Here is a 22,609-nt window from a genome sequence, read left to right as displayed (position 1 = left end):
TGGTCTCCTGACCTTTCGCTGCTATAAATCCTTGCAAGGACTTTCCTCATGTATCAGGGCTGCTTGGTTTCCTTGGGAGACACCTTGTCAAATGTGTTTTTGAAACCCAGGAGTATTTTGAGAACCGAACAGCCCTTGTCTGTGCACAAAGGCTTGATGAAGCCTTGAAGGAACCTCATCCTCTGCTCATCCCCCTGTCTTGCTTCACCCGGTGTCATGCATACACACACATGCTTTTATCCTTGCCACACACAGCTCAGCACAGCCAGTGTAGCAACACGGGAAAGATTCAATTGCTAAGGATCATTAATGAATGTCAGCTTGAGCTCCTGTCCAGAAACCTGAGAAAATTCAATTAGGCAGCTGGTGCCCAATGAGCTGTATTGGCCCACTCGCAAGATGCTAAATCAAACAGCTCAGCAAGGCATCATGTTATTGTGGAGAGGGAAGAAAAGCCAGCCAGGGAGACAAACAGCATAGCATGCACCAAGCAGCTGCCCCTTTCCAAAGCATGGCACAGGTAGGTTGCAGTCCTCCCACCTCATTTCCTAGGCAGGGAATTGCAAGGACAGCTGCCTCCTTCCCATCTCTGCTAGTAAATAACTTGAGTTTGCTGGTGACAAGTCCTGGGGCTCTGTCACCTGTCTGCTGTGAATTTCTGATGTGTGCATTTGGTTTGCATCCTGCAACAAGCCACGTAGATACAAGAGTGGCAATGACTTGCTGGTGTGAGCGCCTGCCTGTGCTGTGAGGCATTTGGCTGGTGCAGCCCTGAGTCTCCTCTAAGGTAAAGGTCAGAGGAAAGCATCTTGTGAGACAGGTGGTCCATGAGTACTGATCCCCTGGTCCTTGCCAGCTGATTCACTCTGGTCTAAAGTTAAAATAAATCATTATCAGAGCCAGGAGGAGAACTTGGGCCTCCCTGCCCACCCATACAGTGTCAGTCCATGCCCCAGTCCTTCCCTCGATTCCTGTACAAGTGATGCTAAGATGCTGTTTCCAAGGCAGCCCTGCCCATGGCGCTCCGAGCTCATCTGGTTTTCTCCTCTTCCTCCTCACAGACAGCCACATCCAGTATGAGCGGGTAGGTGCAGATGTGACCATGAAGTGTGGCTCCATGGACTGGGACGCAGCTGTGACCTGGACAGCCAACGGCACCGACATCGATGAGTCCCACCTGAACGGGTCCTACCTGATCCTGAAGAATGTCGACCTGACACAAAGCGGCCAGTACTCCTGCTACGAGGGCTCCTCCTGGCACCTCAAATACCAGACCTACCTGAGGGTGGGAAGTGAGTACCCTGACGTGTGACAGCGCGGGGGACAGAGCCATGCTCTCTGCTCCCATATTGACCCCTCACAGCCCCCTCCTGCCATACCAACCCCTGTACTGTCCATGCGTACAGTTGCCTGCTGCACCCCACCATACGAGCTCCCCACGGTGCTGGAATTAGCCCCTCCTGCTCCAAACTTTGCATCAAAGCCGTTAGATTAAATGATGCCCCAGGAATAATTTGGGAAGGGATGTTGTTTCTCCATTCAGCCCAGTACCACAACCACCATCTCTGCAGGTGGGAAGCATTGGGGCTGAGCTGTCAGAGGGGATTGCAGCTAGGAAGGAGAAGTCCTGGCTGGGCTTACTGCAACGTGGTTGTTTCAGAGGAGCAGCCAAAAGGTGGTAGCAGTTGCTGTGTGTTTGCAGGAGCCCCTGTGTACAGGCATGTTGGAGGACAGCTGCACGTTTCCCGGATTTTGCATATCTTAAATGCAAGATGCGCTGATTCACAGGTCTCAGCGCAGGAGATAAGAGTTGTGCTATATTTCACACAACGCTGAGAGCTGATAGCAGCTGTGTGTTTGGTGGGCTGCTGTGTTTGTACAGCTGATAGCAACTGTGTGTTTCACAGTATGGTGTCTGCAACCGGCAGCGGTGGGTGTCTGGGAGCACCAGCCGGCATAGCTGGCTGTGGGATGGTAACTGCTGCAGAGGATGCTGCGAGGCACCAGCTGGGAGCCCCGCCAGCTGGGGATGCATCGTGTAGGTGGCCGTACATTCCCGGGTTTGGAGGACATGGCAGAGCCTTTCTCTGCTCCTTGTCTCACCTTCTGCACCTCGCATCAGGGCCAGAGTGGCGTTTCCATCCTAGACCGTGGTCCAGTGGCAAAGGGTCGCAGGAGGACCAGCCATGGTCTGTGTAAGTCCGGCAAATCAGGCGGGGGGGGTTCACTGCATCCATAGGTAAAACTGAAGAAATCCACATTTCAGGGTTGCTGCACCGTGTCCAACTCATGGTTTAGGGTCTTCTGGGAGGGAGCCTGACACGAGGGCCAAGGGGAGGGGATGCTGGAAGAAGCTGAAAGGCAACACGAGAAGCAGGCGAGGGGGGAGCAGTTGGCGTAGGGCAGGGGATACGGCAGTGAGTAGGTTTAGGGGCTGGGAGCAAAGCAGACAAAAAGGCAGTGGCAGATGAGTCAGGGGCCTCTCAGCCACACTGTCAGGGTGAGGAGGTGCTCGGGGGTAGTTCGGAGGCAGGGAAGGCAGGAGCTGGGTGCAGCACAGGCAGCAGCAGGAGGAGGCTGTGCGGCTCCTCTGCTTGGGCACCTGCTTGCCCGATCACACCTGGGGAGAGGTCCCAGGCCATGCCAGTGCACGGGGGCTGCAGCCCAGGTCTGGAGGAAACGAGGGGACTGGGGAGAGGGCTGCAGCCTCCAACCGCCTCCTCTGCAGCTGTGGCATTGCCGTGACTTCGGAATGGCTCTTCCATCTGCTAAGCACCTCACTAATAGTAATCCCTGTCAATCCGCTCAGGGACCCGTGGGAATTGCTCAGCGTTAGAGCCCAAATCCTGCTGTTTCCTATTACCGTGTGTTCCCATTTGCTGGCGGCTCACAGCCCCCACGAGCACCAGACAGCTGAGGAGCCCAGTCAGACACCGCAGGGGCCACCAGCCCCAGGAGAGGGGGTGACAAATAAATAAGCGAATGCCCAGTGTTGTTAATGCAATTAAGTATGCAAGGAACTAATCAGGTGAGATGCTTTTAGTGGTAATTAATTTAATTGCCTGGATTTTAATTTAATGTTCTCCGCGAGGTTTCTTTTCCCTGTGCTGCCACCCCCAGCCCCTGCCTGCAACCTCCCCAACTTTCTTACCTTTGCGGGGTGTGATTGATTCCCTGGAGGTGTGCAGGCTGCTGTGGGTTTGGGAGCATCCAAGGAGGGGATAGGGATGGAGATGGAGATGGGCACGGTGGTGAAGGTGGGGATGGAGATGGGTGGCTTGCAGGAGGTTTGCATCATGGCCTTATGGCAGCATCCCTGCTGCAGCTGAGTGCAATTGGAGCCCTCATCTGGGATCTGAGGGGTCCCAAGCCTGGGATTTTGGGCACCCAAACCTGGGATTTGAGGGATCTTTGACTCATTTAATTTCAATTGGATGGAAAGTTAAATGAAAACAGGCCTGTTCCTGCCTTTTCCTGTCTTACGGGGGCAACAAAAAAGGTGACAGCAGCGGGAGTGAGGGTCTGGGGGCTGCACAGGTCTGGGGATCTTGTTAAATAAATGACAGTATGTGGAGCTTGCCCCCCAAGCGAGGCAGGGGCACTCCCGGGCAGACAATGCCGCAGGAAGGATGTGGGGAGGGAGTGGAGCAACAGCAAGGACCAGGAAAGGTTGTCAATTAGCACAGCAAGCTCCATCATGGGGGTCAGCAAGCGCAGGGATGAAGGGAGACCTGCCAGGAGTCAAGCTGAGCAAGACCTTGCAGAGGAAATGAAAAGAGGGGGTAGCTGTATAAATACGGAGCAAACAAGGAGAGAATAGCAGAGCTGGCTATGCAGCCAGGTTTCAGTGAGATTAAAGGTAAGCTCGGCAGAGCCTGGTACCGAATGAACCCCACCGGGTCTAAGTGGCGATGCTGAGAACGAGGGCAGCACAGGCTGGGGGAGAGGAAGGAGGATAAAACCTGGAGACAGTCCTCTGCCATGGAGGCACCTTCAAAGAAAATGATGCACCGAAGGCTTTGGGAGCACCTCATCCCCAGGTGAGGACATCTCCTGTTCATTAGCAAGGCTTGTTAGCAGCTGAGAGGTTATTGGTGGCACCCAGTGCCGTGGGGAGAGGCGACACGTCTCCTGTGCTTGAGAGAAGGAAAAATCCTGATCAGACAGCCTGACCTCACAGCACAGCAGGGTCATGGGGCGTGCTTGGAAGAGGGAGCAATTAAAGACGTGGAGACAAATGGAAAATGGGAGAAAAATATAAGGAAGACTTGCCAGGGATATATCGCACCAGATTAACCTGATAGCTCACTTTGATAAGGGAACTGATTTCCTAAGCCCAGAAATGTGGTCGATGTAATCTGTCTTGACTTCAGTGAAGTATTTGCTATGATGCCACATGGGAAATTATGAGTTAAACCAGAGAAAATGTGGATTAGTACTAGAGTTGGATCATGGCTTAGGAAATGGCTAAAGGGGATCAGATTGTGCTGAAAGGGGAGCTGCTGGGAGGGATGGGGGAGCTTCAGCATCAGCCTTCAGACGGCTCTCAGGAGTGTTTCCTGTAATGGCTCCGGCCCAGAAGGAGCAGGGCGCTCCCATGGGACATGCCAGTGGCTGCAGAGGGACCCCAGGATTTCTGGGGATGTCATGCTGGAGGGGCCAGGATGCTGCATAAAGAGGCATAAAGAAATTGTCTCATCAATGAGCTTCAGCAGATGGGCAGGAGGACATGGGTAGCTCAGCGGGTCCTTGGGGTGGGGTTTGACCCCCAGGTCCACATCATGGGGGACACATCCAGGAGTCCAGTAGCACCCAGGGGAGCGCAGATGGCTGGGGCTAAAGTGGGCTGTCTTGTCCCCTGCAGAGATGGGGACACCAGTGCACGTGCAGTGAGGGCAGCATGCATCCAGGGATGGGGTGACCAGGGATGGAGAGCCCACCTTGGGGAGGAGGAAGGGCCCACAGGCTTGCTTATCCCTAAGGGTCCCAGATCACCCATTTCCCACCACCATTCATTAATCACCCTGAGCACAAACCAGTCCAGGGGAAGGTGGCACTTCTCCAGGGCAGCCTCTTCCAGGGGACTTCAAGCAGCAACATGTTACTCTGCCTGCTTTTTTCAGGCAGCTGAGCATAGGGTGAAGCACAGGGAGAGCAACCGGGATGCTCTGTGTTTATCTGCAGTGGATCATCTGCTCTGCAGCCTGGAGAGCGGTGGTTGCCCCAGGGTGGCCAGAAGCAGCAGGCGATGGGGTCAGGGCTTTTTGCATGCTGGGCATCCTGGAGCTGAGCCTAGGGATGAGCATCGGGAGCAGGCAGGAGGGAGGGGAAGGCTGTGGGTACCAGGAGCACGGCACCGGGCTCCCGGCTGCCCCCATGAGCCACAGCTCTGCGTTTGGAAACACGCGGCTGGAGGGCCCAGGGATGGATATAACAAAGACGTTGGGAAATAATGCGCTCTTGAGGTTTGGCACACAGCACTGTGCATTACAGAATGTTATAAAAATACTGCTAATGGGCCAGAGAGGAGTGGAAATGCGCGGCGGAAAGGCTGCCAGAAGCTGGAGAGCGCACATGGGAGCGGGGAGGCCTTGTATGCAAAGAGGGGAGGGAGGGAGGCAGCCAGGGTGGGCGTCTGTCCTTCCGCTCCCATCCCTCTGTCCCTTTCTAACCTGCTTATCTCCATCCTGACCCAGCAACTCTGCCTGTTTGCCCCTCTGCCCGGCTTTGGGGATGCCCAAATGATGCCGGCTGCGCTGCTGCCCGCTGCCTAATGGGGCTGCTGCTGGGTGGGCTGGGATGCCCGCAAGGATGGGGTCTTCGTGAAAGAGAAAATACAGCAAAATCTCCTCCAGCAGCAGGGACACAGGTCAGGATGCAGGCAGTGGAGTTGCCCTCCGCATCGCAGTGGTGGCATGGGGGCTTATAGCCCGGTGCCAGCCCCAGCCCTGCCCCGTGGGCATCACTGGCTCCCAGGCGATGGTGGGAAAGGGACTGGCAGAGGGCACATGGCTCTGGGCTGGCCTCCTTTCTCCGTGTCTGTCACTGCAGTGGCTGGCGAGGGAAAGGGGAAAAAACATGCGGTTTGACGGAAAACGACATGGAAAAACAACCAAATTAACAGAAAAACAAACAAAGCAAAACCAGAGAGAGGGAGGGGGGAAGGGGCAAAGCAACAGGAACCACATGTGAGTAGCGAGGCCGGGAGAGCCCGAGTGTGTTCTCTGGCCTGATTAGCAAACGATCAAACATCGGCCACTAATAAATAATCAGAGCCTCCCTTTTCTCTGCCTTAGAAGTCCCTTTCCTCCCAGCTGGGCTCCAGCTGCAACCAGAGGGTTGGACTGCAGTTTGCATCTTCTTTTTTTTGTTGTTTTTATAACTTTTTGTCTTTTTCACCCATCCGAAATACAGAAAAAACAAAGAAGGTAACAACCTCTCCATGTAAGACGTGCACCTATGGGTCCCCAGGAGAGCGATGTAGCACCAGGGCATCCCATGATGGGCATGGGCTAAACAGTGGAGGAAGGCAGTGCCAGGGATCGGTGTCTGTCCAGCTGCCTCCGCATGTTGGTTTGGTGTGAAAAACTGGAGGAGGGCACTGCTGACATGCTGGCTTGGGAAAACAGAGGTTTGGCTGGCTCTGGCAGCCAGCAGCGAGGATGCCTCTGCCTCAGAGCAGGGTGCCGCCAGTGGGGCCAGTGCTCCTGCCACTAGCGCGGATGCTGATGGAGAAGCACGGCTCGGGGTCAGCGCGTGCAGATATTTCTCTGCTTGTGTCCCGTGATCTGTGACGCAGGGCTTGTTTTTATTTTTTTTTTTAAAAAGCTCTTTTGATGGATTTTTCCCCTATGAACTTATCCAATCCCTTCCCGTGGCCGTGTAAACTGAGGCTATTTCGAGAGCAGCAAGTTAAACATGACTGCGACCGTTCCCTGGCACCAGGGCCAGCTGGCAAGGAGCAGCACCCGCCCCTGCAATTCATCCCTCTCACCCTCCAAATGTCCTCCTGCCCCTCAGGGACGGCCCTGTGCAAGGTCAGCCCCAAGCAGTGCTTGGGGCAGGACTACATTAACCTGGAACAAACCTATGGCAGGGATAGAGCTCATAGATTTAAGCATGTGGCTGCTGATGTTCCAGCATCGGGACATGTACCCCAAAGCTGTTGGGTTTATTGCTGTGGATGTGGTTGATTTTTCCCCCACATGCCTGCGGCACTGGGAGCTGAGTAGGTGCAATGGCTCTGGGGGGCTTCACAGCCAAGCATCGCCCCCCAGTTCCTGAAAGCCGTGGGAAGGGACCATTGCAGACAGGGTCAACCAGATTGCAAGAGTGCCTTGTTCATCGAAATTCCGCTTTGTTTCACGAGGCACACATGCTCTCCAATCACCGCCTTGCCATGCTGAGCTGTTTGTTTGCGGCTGGGAAAACTCAACGGATGAACTTTGCTGCCTGTGCCCAGATTTTGGGTCTTGGCCCAGCTGGGAGCTGGAAAGGCATGCTGGGTAACAATATGCAAATTACCATCCCTGCTTTTTAAGGAGAAGGCCAAAAAAAAAAACCACCCAAAAACACCACCACGCTCCCAAATGCAATTAGTCCTAATCGAATTAGGAGCCAGACTAGAAAAACAAACACGTTTGCAGGCAGCGGGCGACCTTTCTGCCCCGTCCGGTGGGATGCACGCTGCCGGGCCACAGCGGGAAGGGCTGAATGAAGCAGTACCCCGTGGCCTGCGTGTGCACGCACTCGCATGCTCGCACCCATGTGTGCACGCACCCGCACCCCGCCGCATTCCTCCTGTCCTTCCCCTCGCCGGGCTGGGCAGCCTGCCCAGCTGCAGCATAGCAGAGTGATGCTTCTTTGGCTCGCTGTGTAAAATATGATAATCTGGGGCAGCCGGTGTCAGAAACAATAAAAATATCCCCTCTCCCATCCTTGCAGCCCCCCTCTTTGCGCGGGGGAGCTGGGGGCGGCGGGGAGCGTGCGGCGGCAGGGCGTGCGGAGCGGCACGTGGCATTTATTAGGTGCCGCGGCGTGGGACTGCAGCGCCGGCAGCTCTGCCCTGGCCTCGCTGATGCTGTGGCCTGCAGAGTCCCTGTCCAAGGGAAGAGCATGCCCGGGAGGTGGCCAACGCTTGCAGGGTCCCATGTGTCCTCGCCAGCATCTGAAGGGACATGGCCTCCCGTTTGACCCCAGCAACTGATGAGCTCATGCTGGGTTGGGTGCTGTGGAGAGCTCTTAGTTTCACTCTTCATGTGAGTCGTGGTGGGAGCATCACATGGCATGAGAGCACCAAGAAGCGGAGAACGTGGTCGCACCCTCGCCATGCCCCTCCCCAGGGCAGAGGTGGGGGAGTCCTGGGGTTGCCAGTGACCACCCAGAGCCGGGGATGGAGCATCCATCAGAGAGAGGGTGCTCCCAGGTGCAAGGGCGCCCTTGGTGAGCACCTGGTGGGGTCCCAAGCTTTGGACCTGGGTGTGAAACAAGCCCAAAGGTTGCCTGTGCATCCTCTCCGGCAGCGGGGCTGGGGATGAGCTCATGGGATGCATCCCCATCCCGGCAGCTGCTGGGCTGGAGGAGAAGAGGAAAAAGGGCTTTGGGGCTTGGCAGCTTCCTGGAAAACCCTCCCCGTCCTCGCCTAGCACGAATGCCGAAGGCTGTGTGCCACGCCAGCATCCCATATCCCAGGCAGATGGCAGCGCAGCCTCCTCCCACTCTCCTGAGGTTTGTTTATCCTCCTTAACATGACAAAACCAGCCCTGTAATTAAAGAAGCCCAAGTCCAGTCTAAACAGCTTCCCGCAACCCCTGCTCCCCATGATTAGGGATGCCCAGGGCTGGGAGGACAAAGCCTTTGTGGCCACAGGCTGGGACTGTGCCTGCCAGGGGGAGCAGAGCAGACACATGCTGGCGCTCTGTTTGTGCTGACCTCTGCACCAGGAAGGATTTTGTCTCAGCTGCTCTTAAGTGCCCCTTGTCAAAATATTTGGTGTGAGCATCCTGCTGCCCACCGGCGGTGGGTCCCTGGCTTCGAGGGTGCTGGGAGGGGAGGGACCAGCCGAGATGCAGCCACCTCCTGTCGCTGCAGCCATGGGGCAGGGATCAAAGGGGTCGATGGCTGCCCAGGGAAGTGGTTGAGTCTCCATCCCTGGAGGTATTTAAAAGACGGGTAGACGTGGTGCTTGAGGACATGGTTTAGTGGTGGACTTGGCAGTGATAGGTTAATGGTTGGACTTGATGATCTTAAAGGTCTTTTCTAACCTTAACGATTCTATGATTCTATGATGCTCTGCATGTGGATGCTGCTTTTCCCTCTCCACCCACGGCTCCACACAGCTGTGGCACTTAAAAAAAAATCACAGTCCGCTTCCCAGATGATGCTCGAAGAAGAAGCCACAGCACTGTCACCAGCTTGGGGTACAGCTCTTGCCTGTCACCAACCACATGTGCCCGTGTCTGCATGGACCCAGGCCAGGGAGTCTTCCCAGGCATGAGAAGAGCCTCTGCAGCCCCATCACTGCCACCTGGAAGGAGAGGAGATGGCAGGCAGCAGCAAATCCTCATCTTTTCCCAGCTCCCAGTGCTTCTCCATCCTTCTCCAAAATTGCCAGCAGCAGGTGGGAACTGCAGCAGGGCCTGGGCAGGCGGTGAGGTCCCGGCCGAGGGCTCAGCAGGGTCAGGGCAGGATCCAGTGTACTTCAGCATGAAAGACATTGTCATTAGCTATGGTTTCCCGAGCCGGTGCGTCTGCTGTAAATAATTTAGCAGAGTAAATGTGTGCTAACAGCAGGTCAGGGCGGGGAGGAGAGGAGAGGAAGGAGAGTCTTGTGTCTGGAAAGCAGGGAGGGGCACTGGGAATAAAGTGAGATTATTTTTCTCCTGTTATCAGGACGGGCTGGTGTCTCCCCCCGAGAAAAGGAGTCAGAGGGTTCCCATGCCCGACGGATCCCTTCTCTCCCCAGTCCCCTCCCAAGCTGTCAGCATCGGTACCAGAGGCAACTGCAGGACAATTTCCAGTTGCTCTTGCTCCAAGCACTTTAATGCTATTTAAACAATTACGCAGTTGATAAATTTTGACAAGAAGAGATAGAAATAGCCTGGGAGAGCCACGCAGTAGAAATGCTCTAAACAGATGTCCCTTTTCTCCCCCTCCTCTGCTCTCTGGGGATCTTTATCGTTTGCTGCCAACTAAACAAGACAGTGTTTGCATGAGTTGGGATGGTGGGGAGGGGGAGCAAAATGCCTTATTAAAATGGTTTATGATACCATCCCTAGGGTGATGGCTGCTTGTTTTCTCTCCAGGATGGTCTTCTCTGCACCGCTGGGAGCCGTGCACAGCCTGCCGAGCGCAGATGTGGCTAACGGCGGGATGTTCGTCCCTCTTCCTGCCAGCTCACAGGGTACCAGGCTGGGCAGCCTGGCTGCTGGTGATGCAGGGGACGGAGAGCGTTGCAGGGTGTTTGCCAAAAGCAAGCGAGCAATGACAACCTGCTGTGCCAAGCAGCAGGGGAAATTTGGTCTCGCTCTGGGGATGTGAAAAGCCAGAGCCCAACTCAGTGCATGTTCCATGAGGAGCAACCTTGGGCGGCGTCTGTTGTCTCATGTCGTGGGGGCACGTGCCTTGTCCTTTCAGTCAGGGAAGAAAGCAGAGGGCTGCGAGCAGCTCTCTGCCTCTTGGCTGCTTTCTGGATGCTGTGCAAACTTTTGGTCCAAGCCAGTGCCTGGGGACTCCGTCAGGCTGGAGCCAGGGAGCTGTGAAACACGTTGTGTGTATCGTGAGCAGGCTGGGATTCATTGTCTGTTGTTGTCTTTGGAGTTGACATGGTGCCATTCACTTTTTTGGGGAATAGCCACCTTGCTGAATCCCTGCCTCTGATGGCGGGGGACATGCTGATTGCGTGTCCCGTGGGTCCCAACACACACTTCTTCCAGAGAAGTGCCCAAGGCAGTTTGTTCTCCCAAAGCCATCCCTGCAGCGAGCTGAGAGCCCAAAGCATCCAGTGCTGCACAGGCATTTGTCTGAGCACAGAGCAGAGGGTGCTGGGCAGAAAGGTGCCTGTGCGGCTGTCTCTGTGCAGGTGTTGGTCGGGGGTGCGACAACCTGCCCATGCGTACCTGTGCATCACTGCCCACATGCTGCAGCATCCCTGCGTGTACAGCAGTGTGGTTGCAGAGCCCGGCAGGCAGCTCTGTTGCTTGAAAGATGGTGTGCAGTGGGTTTGAATGTGCCTTTGCAATGAGGAGATCCTGGCATGGAGGTCTCTGGCTGTTGTGAGCACGTTTCTGGCTGCCGATTGATTTCCTAACGCTCAGTTGTCCAGTGCTGGATTTGTCTCTGCTCTCTGCATTTGGACCCAAGCCGCTCCCCCTTCCCTCTGTGCCTGACTTCCCTGAGTCACCAGCCAGGTGCAGCTGCCCTTTGCAAAGACTCCTTGGCCTCATCAGCCTCTTCCTCCTCTTCCTCCCTTGTCCTCAGTGAAACCCAGGGACTCGGACTCCAGTGCTGTGCTGGGGACACGGAGCACCCCCTGCCACCTCCCATTCCCTTCCCTGCCAGGGAGAAGAGCCCCAGCTCAGTGGGAAGCAGTGGGGTCAGAGCCTAAATGAAAAGGCAGATGGGGAAACTGAGGCACAGGCTGGAGAGCAATTTCCCAAAGCCACACAACTGGGCTTAGAAGCCAGACTGGTGATTCAGTGCCCTTCTCACCCTATATGGCTTCTCAACTCAGGTGTGCTGGGTTGGGACCCCCCACCCCAGGGCTCCCACCCACCACAGCCCACCCTGGGGGAGCAGCACACAGCTGTGAAGCCTGGGGAAGGGGGGAATTCTCATATCCCCAGTTGACCTGCTGTGTTGGACATAAGTAGCAAAATAAGGTCCAAAATCAGACCCCTACACTCCTCCTGGAGAAGAGAGCATGGAGGGAGGTAGCTGGTTCTGTGGCCATCCCTGCCATTCGTGTTAATGCGAAGCAGGTGGGAAAAAGCTGCTGGGCTGGGGACTGTGCAAGAGCACCAGGCTGCTCTTTGCTACAAGTGCCAGTGGTGACACATGGCTTTTGCAAACCAGGCTTGCCTTGCTGGAGCAGCATAAGCACACCGACAACGCTCCCATCGCCTCCAGAGACTTGGGAGGGGAAACCCCACTCTCTTTTTTAGCTGCCAAGGCAGTGTTTGTGGGTGTGATTTTTGCCGTAGTGGTGCGGGGGCTGCTGCGTCAGCCCACGGGAGATGCTGAGGGGTTTGTTCAGAAGTGAAAAAGAGCAGTGGGCTTTTTCACGGGCATTAAAAAGCTCACAAAGCTGCTGTGACACATAGTCATTGCAGGCATCGTTTTGCTGCATTCCGTTCTCTCCCTTCCCCGTCTCCCAGAGACTGATGGATCAGAGCAAACCTCGGGGATGATTCTCACTTGGGGCGAGCAGAACAGCTGCCCGGGGCTGGCGGTGATGTGAGGTCTGGTCTGCCACACACCTCCAGGGCTTAATTATGATGAAAAAAAGCAAAATTGCAGAAAGCACAGAAGATACCTCCTGCAGGAGGGTGGCAGGATGGAGACGCCCCAAACTGGGAGTTTGTATTGGGACAGGCGGGCCAAAAAAGACCATTCTGGGGCCAAGATTGAGCCAACTCTGCCAAATGCTGCATATGTACAACGAAGAGAAAATTTTACCTCCTTGCAGATTGGTACTGGGATGTTATGGGAGGAGTAATTTGAGAAGGACCTTGGAAAACCAGGGAAAGTAAAGAAGGATGCAAAGAGAGCAGGGGGAACTGCTGTACAGAGAAAGACTTAAAATAGTCTGTTCAGTGGCTTCAAGAGGAGCTGGAAAGATGCCCTGACTCCCGTTGGTAATTACCTCCAAGCGGGGAAGATACTGGGTACTAAACCAGCAAGCAAAGCCATAACTAGAGCCAATGACTGGAAGCTAAGCACAGCCACATTCAAATTAGAAATGAGGCTCATATTTTTAATAGAAAAAATGATTAAGCATTGGAACAAACTGCCAAAAGCAGTGGCAGCTCCTCTGTCGCTTGTTATCTGCAGAGCAAGGCTGGCTGCCTTGCTGAAAGATGATTCAGTCAAACATGAGTTATTGGGCTCAATAGAGGGGTAACAGAGGGGCATAATGGCCTGTGCAACCCAGGAGGTCAGGTGAGATGAACTAATTTCCTCCTGTGGCCTTCAAGTCGGTGAGTTAAGGAGGGTGCATATCCCTGTCTTGCAGATTTAGCTTCACGGTGGCTGTTTCTTTCGTCGGATAATGTGACTCGGGTGTTTGGTGGTGCGGAGCAGGGCTGCGAGGACAAACCTGCAGCGCAGCAGGCTGTGGGGTGTTCGGAGGATGCTGCATGTCCCTGCTTAGGATAGTGCTGAGACCATGCCCCTCATCCCCTGCATCTTCTGAGACAACTGGTGCTCATATCTGGCCTGAAAGACAGCGGGAGAGTGGATTTTATAAGGAGCAAAATGAGGGAGGTGGAGAAGGTCAGAGCTGCCCTCACTGGGTCTAAACTGAGTTAGTCCAGCCCTGTGCAGGGCTGCTGTGGGACAGTGATGGGATGGGGACAATGGTGGCTTTCCAGATACGCCAGCTCCCTGCAGTCTGAGCTGCTCCGGCCAGTGCAGGGAGGTTAAGCAAGGGGCTGGGGAAACAAGCACCCTGGAACAAGGTGCCTGGGAAGGGGAGGGTTGGCAGCAGTCCTGCAGAGCTCAGGAGGAGCATGGCTCCTCGCCCTGCTCCATCCCGGCTCCCTGATGCCTCAGCTTTGTGTGCACCCTGCTCCCGGCCAGGAGGAGCTGAGCAGTGGCTCAGCACCAGGGTGTCTGCAAGGCACGGGGAAGGCAGAAAAGCAAAATGGACCAAAATGGGATGAGATGGCTCAGGGCTGAGAAAGGGAAGGAGGAAAGGAGACAGGGAGGAAAGACTCATGTGAGACATCAGTGTGAAGGAGAGGAAGCTCCCGCAGCCCTCCTCCAAAGGAGGGATTGACAGAGAGCTTTTGATGAGGAACCGAATGGAGATAATGTGCCATCAAACAGCGGTGCGGAGGGAGCGGGGAGCAGCTCCCGTGAACCTCTGGCTTCAGCATGCAGACAGGAGCTTGGCACAGCGTGCACAGAAGCACTTACCTCCCTTAATGGCCGGGCAGAGCCTCCCAGGCTGCCCCATTAGGAGCTGCCTCCCCAGGCGAGCTGGCACAAAGTGCTCAGCCAGCCCAGGGAGCAGTCGTGCCACGGAGCCAGCGATGCCATCTCCAGTCCCGGCGCTCCTGGCCCCTCCAACTGGGCGTAAGGCAGACTCTGAGAGTGCAGCAGGGTAGCACACCGGTTTCAGGTGAGACCGGGTTAGTTTGTCTCTTTTTGAAGCTGTCTGACTCCTCCAGGAGCAAGAAGAGCCACGCATCACTCAGGGGATGCCATGCACCCTGCAGGTCATGGTGCCGTGTCCTTGTCCGAAGGAGGAATTGGTGGTCCAGGGTAGCAAACGGGCTGTGGTGGGCTTGCAACTGAGCTGGAGATGTGGGGTTTCAGGCTGGTATTGCCTGTGGGCAAAGCAGCACCCACCACCCCAGGGTCGCCACCAGCACCCTGCACACAGCGGGCATGTGTGAGTTTGTACAGGGCAAGCAGCCCAGCAGAGACACAAGAGGAGGGGGATGCAGGCCCAGTCCAGGGCTCCTGCTGGGCAGCTTTTCCCCACAAAAGAAACTAACCCTGTCTGCATGCTGGCGGCTGCTGCCAGACACGATCCAGGGCACGTATCGGCAGGAGGAGCTGGCTCTCCTTGTGCTAGGAGAGGGCCAAGTTGCGTTCACCTACTGCTCCGGCAGCAGCGCTCCCTGCTTTGCATGAAAGAGGCGCTTTGATTGCTGACATCTGTAGACAATCAGATAAGAATTAGAGTTATTCCTCTCGGCATAAATGGTATTTCTAATCTCATAATCCCTTAATATTGTTCTCACCAGGATGTGGCCACCGCTAATCCCTGAGAGTTTGTTCTTGGGCAAATTTCAGGGAAGCCGGGGAGGTGTGGGAGGAGGGGTTGGCTGCCTTCCCTCCCCTCGCCCTCAGAATCCCTCCTGGGTACAAAGCATGCACGGAAGAGCTGGTCAGGCAGCAGCCCCTCCTGCCAGCCAGAGGATGCTCATGCTGGGATGGAGGTGTTTACAGACCCCTTTCATCACTGCTGCAAAGAGCCCCCGCGGGTCTCCCTGTCTGCATCCCTGCCCTGGGTTTGTCTCTTGGCTGAGCAGCTCTGTGGCACCGGTGGCAGGCTCCAGTCTGGTTTTGCCACTTGGCTGCTTTCCGAAAGCAGAGGCTGATCCCTAAGAAACAGCCTGGGGCCTCTCTTTCTATGCTAGAGAGGTGCAGTGAGGGCAGCATCCTGCTGCTGCAGGGCTGCAAAGGCCAAGGTCTCCAGGCAGCTGAGGGTGGAAGGTGCTTTGTAAGGACCCTGGGCTGCATTTGGCCCTAATATTTTGCATCCTTCTCAGGCTAGAGGGGGGAGAACCACTTGGGCTGCTCCTTGCCCCCCATCTTGATGTTGGTGCACTGAATAAAGATGTGCCTTTCTCCAGCAACCCAACATGGCCTTCCCTCCTGGCCACCTTGCAGGCATGGTTGAGGTGGGAAAGGGGCTGGAAACCTCCCACCATATACCCAGAACAGACAGGGATTACCATTTCTCTTGTCCCTGCTGCATCTTTCCTTCCCCAGCCTGCCCCAGCTGTGCTGCACCAGCTCCACTGGCTGATACCAAACCACAACAGGGGCTTGCGCACAAGCTGCCCGCAGGAGCTGGGATGAAATCCAGGCTGGGTGGTATTCAGCTCCCCTGCTGCCTGCAAGCCATGTGCAACCTGCCATGGTGCAGGGCGGGAAAACTTGCCACAGATCCTGTCCCGTCCCAATGTGCCGAGGCCACATTCGCAGCTGCTCGAGGGAGCAGCTTGCAATGCAGAGGTGAACAGAGGGGCTGGGTGTGCCAGTCTCTACAGATACGGCTCTGTGCCTTTCCTGTCTTCTGGGCTTCTCTTTTATAGCAGCTGTTGCTTCTCCTTCCGCTTCAAGTTTTTCCCCTTTTTTATTCCACAGATAGATTGGAGAGGCAGCACAACTGCTTCAGCCACGTCCTGGGCATCTTCTTCATCTTAGCAAGGTGAAGGTGTCAGAGATGGCTTGGGAGCAATAAATACTCAACAAGTCTGCCTCTGTCCATGAGGTTTAGAGAGCCCTATGGGCATGCAGCAGGGCAGAGGGTGCAGGAGGAGGCTGCTTCTCCTGGGAAGCGTGCCCATCGCTGTCCCCTCCACGCTCCTCTCACCAGCATCCTACCTGCCAGGGTATCAGCATCCCTCCTCTCTGCCATGCTGAAACCTGTCTGTCATTGCCCTTGCAGCCGCGAGTGATTTGTTACTATAGCTACATTATTCCACGCAGGGAGAGTTCAGATCTGTGCCAGGCTGAGGTCTCTTTCTCATTTCTGCATGACTGGAAGGAAAGGAGAGGGCTTAGCCTCAAGGCCAGGCATTGCAGACTGTGCTGCTGGGATGCTGTCCTGGCAGGGCTCAGGACACAGCGGTGCAATGATGCAGCGTGTCCAAGAGTCCCTTAAGAGCTTGCAAACACCAAACCTCTGCAAAATCCCTGGGAAGAGAGGTGTGGATGGTGTTGGCTTGTAAAGAGCCAGCATAACACCACGGTGCATTTCCCTCCTGCTTGCCTGAGGGGTTTGCCCAGAAGAGGGGAATGAATGGGTTTTGCTGTTCACTGGCAACTTCGGAAAAATGCCCTGGAAGTCAGAGCCAGCTGAAAATTTTTGATGAATCAGGAAGTTAGAGAATTAAGCAGTTGGGTTCAAGATTTTGCTCATTTTATTTTTGTTTGATGAGGTTTTAATGAAATTGGAGGGAGCTCCAAAAGGGAAAGCCCTGGAAAATCAACCTTTCATTTAAAAAAACTAGAAGCAAAAAAACCTTCTGTTGTTTCTGTTGGAAGTGAGCAAGCTGCAAAGCAGCCACAAATGTGCAAAACCCTTTGGCGTGGCCAGATCCCTGGTGTTCACTGGGGCGAGGTGTGGGTAGGACAGTTTGCTCTGTCCCCATTTGGGTGGCCCCTTGGCTGAAAACATGCGCTGCCTGCAGGTGTGCCTGCACCAGCTGGGGAGGGGATGTGTCCATGATGGTGGGTGGGTGAGCAAACACCCTCCTGGGCATCCTGGGGCTAGTATGGGTGCAGAGCTGCCAGGGCAGAGGAAGGGCTTACCAAGCCCTGAGACACGAGGGCTGGGAAGGAGATGGGTAAATGTGTCCAGTGGCACTGGGACCGTCCACCTCTGCCCCCTCCTGTGCTAGGACGGTTCTCTCCCCCTCCCTGGGATCTCCCTCCCTGCAGGACCACCACCCCTCTGCCCAGAATTTCGCCTTGCCCTGTGCCAAATCCTGGGCAGAGAGCCCCTGAGAGCAGGTAGACATCCCAGCTTGGCCTGGGGAAAGCTTCAGCCCCAAGCTGTGCCAGCATACTGAAAGATGCCGTGGGGCATTGCATCTGCGGCAAGAGGGCAATGATAGCATCCCCTGGACTCTGATGATCTCCAGAAGTGGATTGCGCCTGTTATCTCCATCCTCGCAGACAGCCCAGTCCCTGTCTCTTAAAGCTTGTTCAAACCAGCCCTTTTTCTCCTTGGGGCTGGGATAACATCTCCGCACACAGCCGAAGGCCCTCATGGCTCCATGGTAATCACCCGTAGCCGCATCAGGAAAAGCAGGTAATTAAATTCAGGCCCTCGCTTTTCCCCCAGCAAGCAGATGCAGCAAGATGGTAGTCCTGCAGAGACTTTATTCGGGGCAGGGGGCAGAAATTTCAGTCTTGATCTTCCCCATAGCAGCTGCCAGTATATGGCCGTTGAGCCGGGGACCCGCTCCCCCCATCCAGCCATGCCTCGCTGGCTTATCATTTCCAATCCTATCAGAAACAAAACTGCTGCTGCTTAATGCTTCATTACAGGCTGTTATGTGTCTCCTGCACTGCCCAAGAGAGCAGCAAGGAGGGCTCTGACTCTATTTAATAACTGTTTCATGGTTCCTAATTGACAGATAAAAACGCTACTAACTCAGTTTCATCAAACATAATCCATGGGCAGGAGCGGCAGTGCCCTTCTGGAGCCCGGGCAGCAGGACAAGTTTTGATCCATTATTTTGACATGGGAAATCCGTAACGCACCAATCTGCCATTGCGATGATGGGTTTACGCCTTACTTTTTCCTCTGTTGGTTTTGGCTTTTACAGCCTTGGGGGAAGCCACTGGGGAGGGATTTGGGGAAGGGTAGCCAGGACAGACAGAGGAAGTGAGATGGTGGCTGGTGCTTCATTTTGGGAGGCCTTTCCCACAAGGGTCTGCAGCACCCCGGACACGGTGCTTCGCAGCGAGGGTTGGCTTTGCAGCACATCTCTGTGGGACTCCATCTCTGGTCGCCTCAGGGCCGTGCCTCACGCTGGCCGGTCCCCAACCCCAGGGCTGTCACCCTGTGGCTGTCAGGCTGAGCCATGCATGTGCATGGGGAAGATCCACCAAGCCTTTTAGCTCCGTTAGGAAAGCACCTGTACTTGCTCAGATGATACAGGAAAGGATTTATTCTTCTAAATTCAGAGATGTCAGGAAACCAGGCTATTTCTTTGTGCACCACGTGATTAGCAGGATCTCACCAGTGCCCAGAGTTTTCCCCTGCCCCTTTTTGCTGGCACAGGTGACCAAGTGACCCAGACTTCTTCCATGCTCGCATTGAGAAATGGCAGCCAGACAAACCCCTGCTCTCCCCAGGGATGCACACGCAATCGCATGGCCAAAAATGCGGGGCTAAATTGTGCAAATAGTAACGAGGAGTGTTGCAGAGGCAGGATTCAAAAGCCACACGCTGGACCTGAAACCTGCTATTCAACCCAAACACTTGGGGATATGCTTCATCAGTTCCCACCTGGGGCTGGCACTTGAAAAAAGTCTTTGGAAATGAGATTTTTCGGGGCTTTCTCCTCTCATCACAGTGGCTGGAAGCTTAAATACCAGCTGGGAGTCTCGCAGGTATTCAACCGGAGGGGCTGAATGGCACCGGGGGTAGAAGCAGCTTCGCGGCGTGGGCAGAGGTGGAGTTGCAAAGAAGTGTCAAGAGCCTGTAGCTCTGCAGAGCAAAGCAAATCTGACCACGGCTGAAGGCATCCTGGGAGGATGAGAGGTTATTAGTAGCGAGCACTTCAGGGATAACATGGAAGATATTGATTTAAATAAAAATCACCATAACGGCAGCTCTAACAGGACCCTGTGGGTCTCTTGGAGGAGAATCAGAGGCAGCAGAGCTCCAGTGCTGGCACACTTTGAGCATTTCCTAGCTGCAGATATCATGCTGGAGAGAGCCAGGGCTGCTGCCCATGCTCCTGAGTGGGCAGGGAGAGGGATAGGGGCGCAGAGGCTGCACCAGGGTGTGCGACGTGCACTGGGATGCCTAAAGAGCATCACTGCGGAGAGGTTAGAGACTCAACCCGCCGCGACCCTCAAGGGCAAGCCAGACCGTTTGCAGCAGTGCCGGGAGCCGCAGTGCCGGGAGATGGATATCTGTGATCTCAGCCAGTCTTGGGGCCGCGATGGAGGTCAGATTCCCATGGTGTGAGTCAGCTGCATTCCTCCCCAGGGTCAGCAAACTGGACCAGGCTTCAGCGGCCTTGGCTGTCTCCAGCCTTGACGCTTGCGGTGATTAACTGCGCTGAGGATGCTTGGTTTGGGTGGACAAAGCAAAGGCTAAGGGGCTCCAGCCAGCTGCAGACAGCTTCAGCTGGTCATCCATAGGAGAGGAGAAGAGTGGTCTCTTGGCCACCCTTCATACCAAGAGTGCTTTTATCAATGGGGTGTGAAGGGGTGATAAAATGCTGCCAGCTATCTCCATAGACAGCTAATCCATTGCTATGGATTTGTTGTTAGGGAATCCGGCAGACCTGTACAGTTCCTTGTAGCCGGCTGTAACTCTTGTGCTGTGGTACAGCCACCTGCAACGCCAACTGCTCTCATCATGATATGGAGCCGTGTCATGCCATGCCATCGGCAAATGGAGACATGATGCAAGATAATAGCCAAGCTGTTGAGATAAAATTAGTCTCAGCACATAACAGAAGGGTTTCTCCACTCCAGGGATTTTTCTGCTTGAAGGTTTTCGTTTGTACTTTTCTCTAAATGAGTGTTTCCTCCCGATCATTGTGCTTCCATGGGAATCGGTCATTTTGCAGAGGAAACCTCCCATGCCCTTCAACTTTCACATCAAATATGACGGGCAGACCATCTGCAGGACCTGCAGCACAGACAGCATGGGACATACCAAGGTGGCTTGGCATTACCAGACTTCTGTCACTGAGTCCCTTCCTGCTCAAGGGAATTTAAACCACCTGGAGCAGCTCCTTCACTGAAGACACGACTTCCCTGGGGCCAGCCAGCAGCCTGGTACTTGTGTCGTATGTGCAGCTCAACCCAGCGCATTCATGCATTACAGTGGGTGAACGGAGATAACGATTCAGCCCAGATCCTGCCCACTGGCTTGTCTCAGGAGTATTACAGACCCAATCAGCATCAGTTGCTCCCTGAGAATCAGAGAAGGTGGGCAAACCCACCTGTTTGATGTAGCTGCAAATTTTGCCGCTGCTGGGAGTGGGCAGACACCGGGATCTGTGGCTGGAGCTCCCCTGCACTTTGTGCAGGGTTTCTGCACCAGGGTACCTCAATCTCTGCTTGCACTCGGGCTCTGCACAGTCATTCAGGTTTAACGTCCCCATAAATGATGTGCGTGGGTTTTTTCCAAATCAGTGCAACCTTCTTGCAGGTGTGGATCTCCCGGTGCAGTGCTGCCGGTGCTCTGCAGCCTTCCAGCAGCACCCCAGTGCTCTGCACCCCCCTCAAGGTGCTCATTTCAACATGAAAAACAACAAATGGGGCAAAACTAAGAGAAATGCTGCACAAGCAGCCAGAATCCAACTATCTGGGGCTGCACAAGCCCTGGTGTCAGTGAGTCCCAGCCGGTGGTACCATGAGCCTGGGGTCAGGCAGCATCTGCAGAAGGGATAAGGCTATTTCCAACTCTCTTAGAGGCCAGTTTGCAATGCTGGGATACTCTCCAGCCAAACCACTTGGGTTCAGATTTCCACTAACCCACCTCATTTCCTTGTTTGTTTTAATCTCCCAGCAAAAATGAAATCACTGGCTGCTTTGACCAGCTCCTTGCCTGGAATTAAATGACTGTCTCCTAACCACTGGTGGTCCTGGGCTGGCTTGTCCCAGGGAGAGGGTAATGGGGAGCAAAATTGCAGCGAAGGAGCTGTGGCTAAACAAGCAGCCTTGTCCCCCAGTACTGTGAGGTAACTGACTCTGATGTCCTTGTGCCATGGACAGAGGCAGGTGTGTGCATCCCCTGCAGCATCCCTCTGACGTGGGATGCAAGGGAGACCTGGAGGGGACCGCTGCTGCCACCTGCCCTGCTGGGTGGCCCCTGCCAGGGCACTGCCCTGAATGAATCCCTCTTTGAAAGGCAGCATAGCCGCCAGGATAGCATTCAGCCCTGATTTAAAAACTTCCAGTGGCAGAGAATCCACTGGAGCGTTCGGCGAGCTCTTCCAGAGTTTAATTACCCATGTGTCAAAAACATTCACCATTTCTCTTGGTTGAATCTGCGCAGCTTTGGCTTCATCCACTTGGGTTCATGCTGGCAGATGGAGGGTCAGGATGGTGGGGTCGGGCACACCGTCCGCACCACTGAGCCACAGCCAGCCTGGCTTTGCACATTGTGCTCGCCCTGGGCGACAAAAGCATTTGATGGGCATCGTGTTTGCAAAGTTAAGGGGCTTTCTAACACAAGTGCATTAGCTACCCTCCCTGTACAGCCATAAAACACTGCAGACAATTGTGTACCCCATGTAGAGGAAAGACTCGATTTGCCTTCCCCAGGTGCCTGTCTGTCCCCACTGAGCACAGCAAGAGCGGAGACAGGCTGCTTGGCCCAGCCAGCTCCCTTCCAGGTAGGGGAAGATATATAAAGGCAACCCTGAGAGCATCAGCCCAGCCCTTCGGAGAGGTGAATCCATCCAGCTCTCCATGGCCTTCCTGCAAAGCCTCTCTCCCTGGGCTTGGCTCCCACCGGGCTGTCGTCTGATCCTGCTGGCATCCCTCCCGACTCAGGGCTTGGGGAGGGCAGGATCTGCCCTGCACTCCTCCATCACTGGGGGCAAGGCACCCTGGAGGGGATCACTGGGTTGAACAAGCACAAGCTGGTGGATGTTTGAGCAGAAACAGGTTCTGGGCCAAAGTGGTCAACACAGGGGCATTTTGTTAAAGCCATATGGGGAAGGGGCTCTGCAGGCACAAGTAGCTGCAGGCAGGTCCTGGTGATTGCCCAGGCACGACCCCCATGGGAACACCATTAGCATCCCCCCTGTATAACACCATCGGCACTAACACCTCTGGTTTATGAGCAGTGCAGAGTCTCTAACAGCCTCGTTATCCCAATAGCTGCCCAGCAGCCGCTCCAGCACTGGGCAAAGCCTTGCCCCCATGCATCGGTGCACAAGAGCTGAGC

General features: G+C 55.0%; 1 protein-coding gene across 3 annotated transcripts in view; it reads left to right on the top strand.

Moving 5' to 3' along the window:
* The window catches only part of CNTFR (ciliary neurotrophic factor receptor), a 211,173-nt gene that overhangs the window by 149,362 nt on the left and 39,202 nt on the right, over positions 1–22,609 (top strand). For all 3 annotated transcript variants that reach the window (XM_087777690.1, XM_087777692.1, XM_087777691.1), the window contains exon 4: positions 1,062–1,292. In XM_087777690.1, the coding sequence (XP_087633816.1) occupies positions 1,062–1,292 (231 nt within the window). The remainder of the gene's footprint in view (positions 1–1,061; positions 1,293–22,609) is intronic.

The sequence above is a fragment of the Nipponia nippon genome, unplaced genomic scaffold (genome assembly GCF_047370975.1).
Source record: "Nipponia nippon isolate SJK-2023a ecotype South Korea unplaced genomic scaffold, ASM4737097v1 scaffold_40, whole genome shotgun sequence".
NCBI lineage: Eukaryota > Metazoa > Chordata > Aves > Pelecaniformes > Threskiornithidae > Nipponia > Nipponia nippon.
Note: the sequence above shows the minus strand (reverse complement) of the source record. Positions and strands in the feature narration are given on the sequence as shown.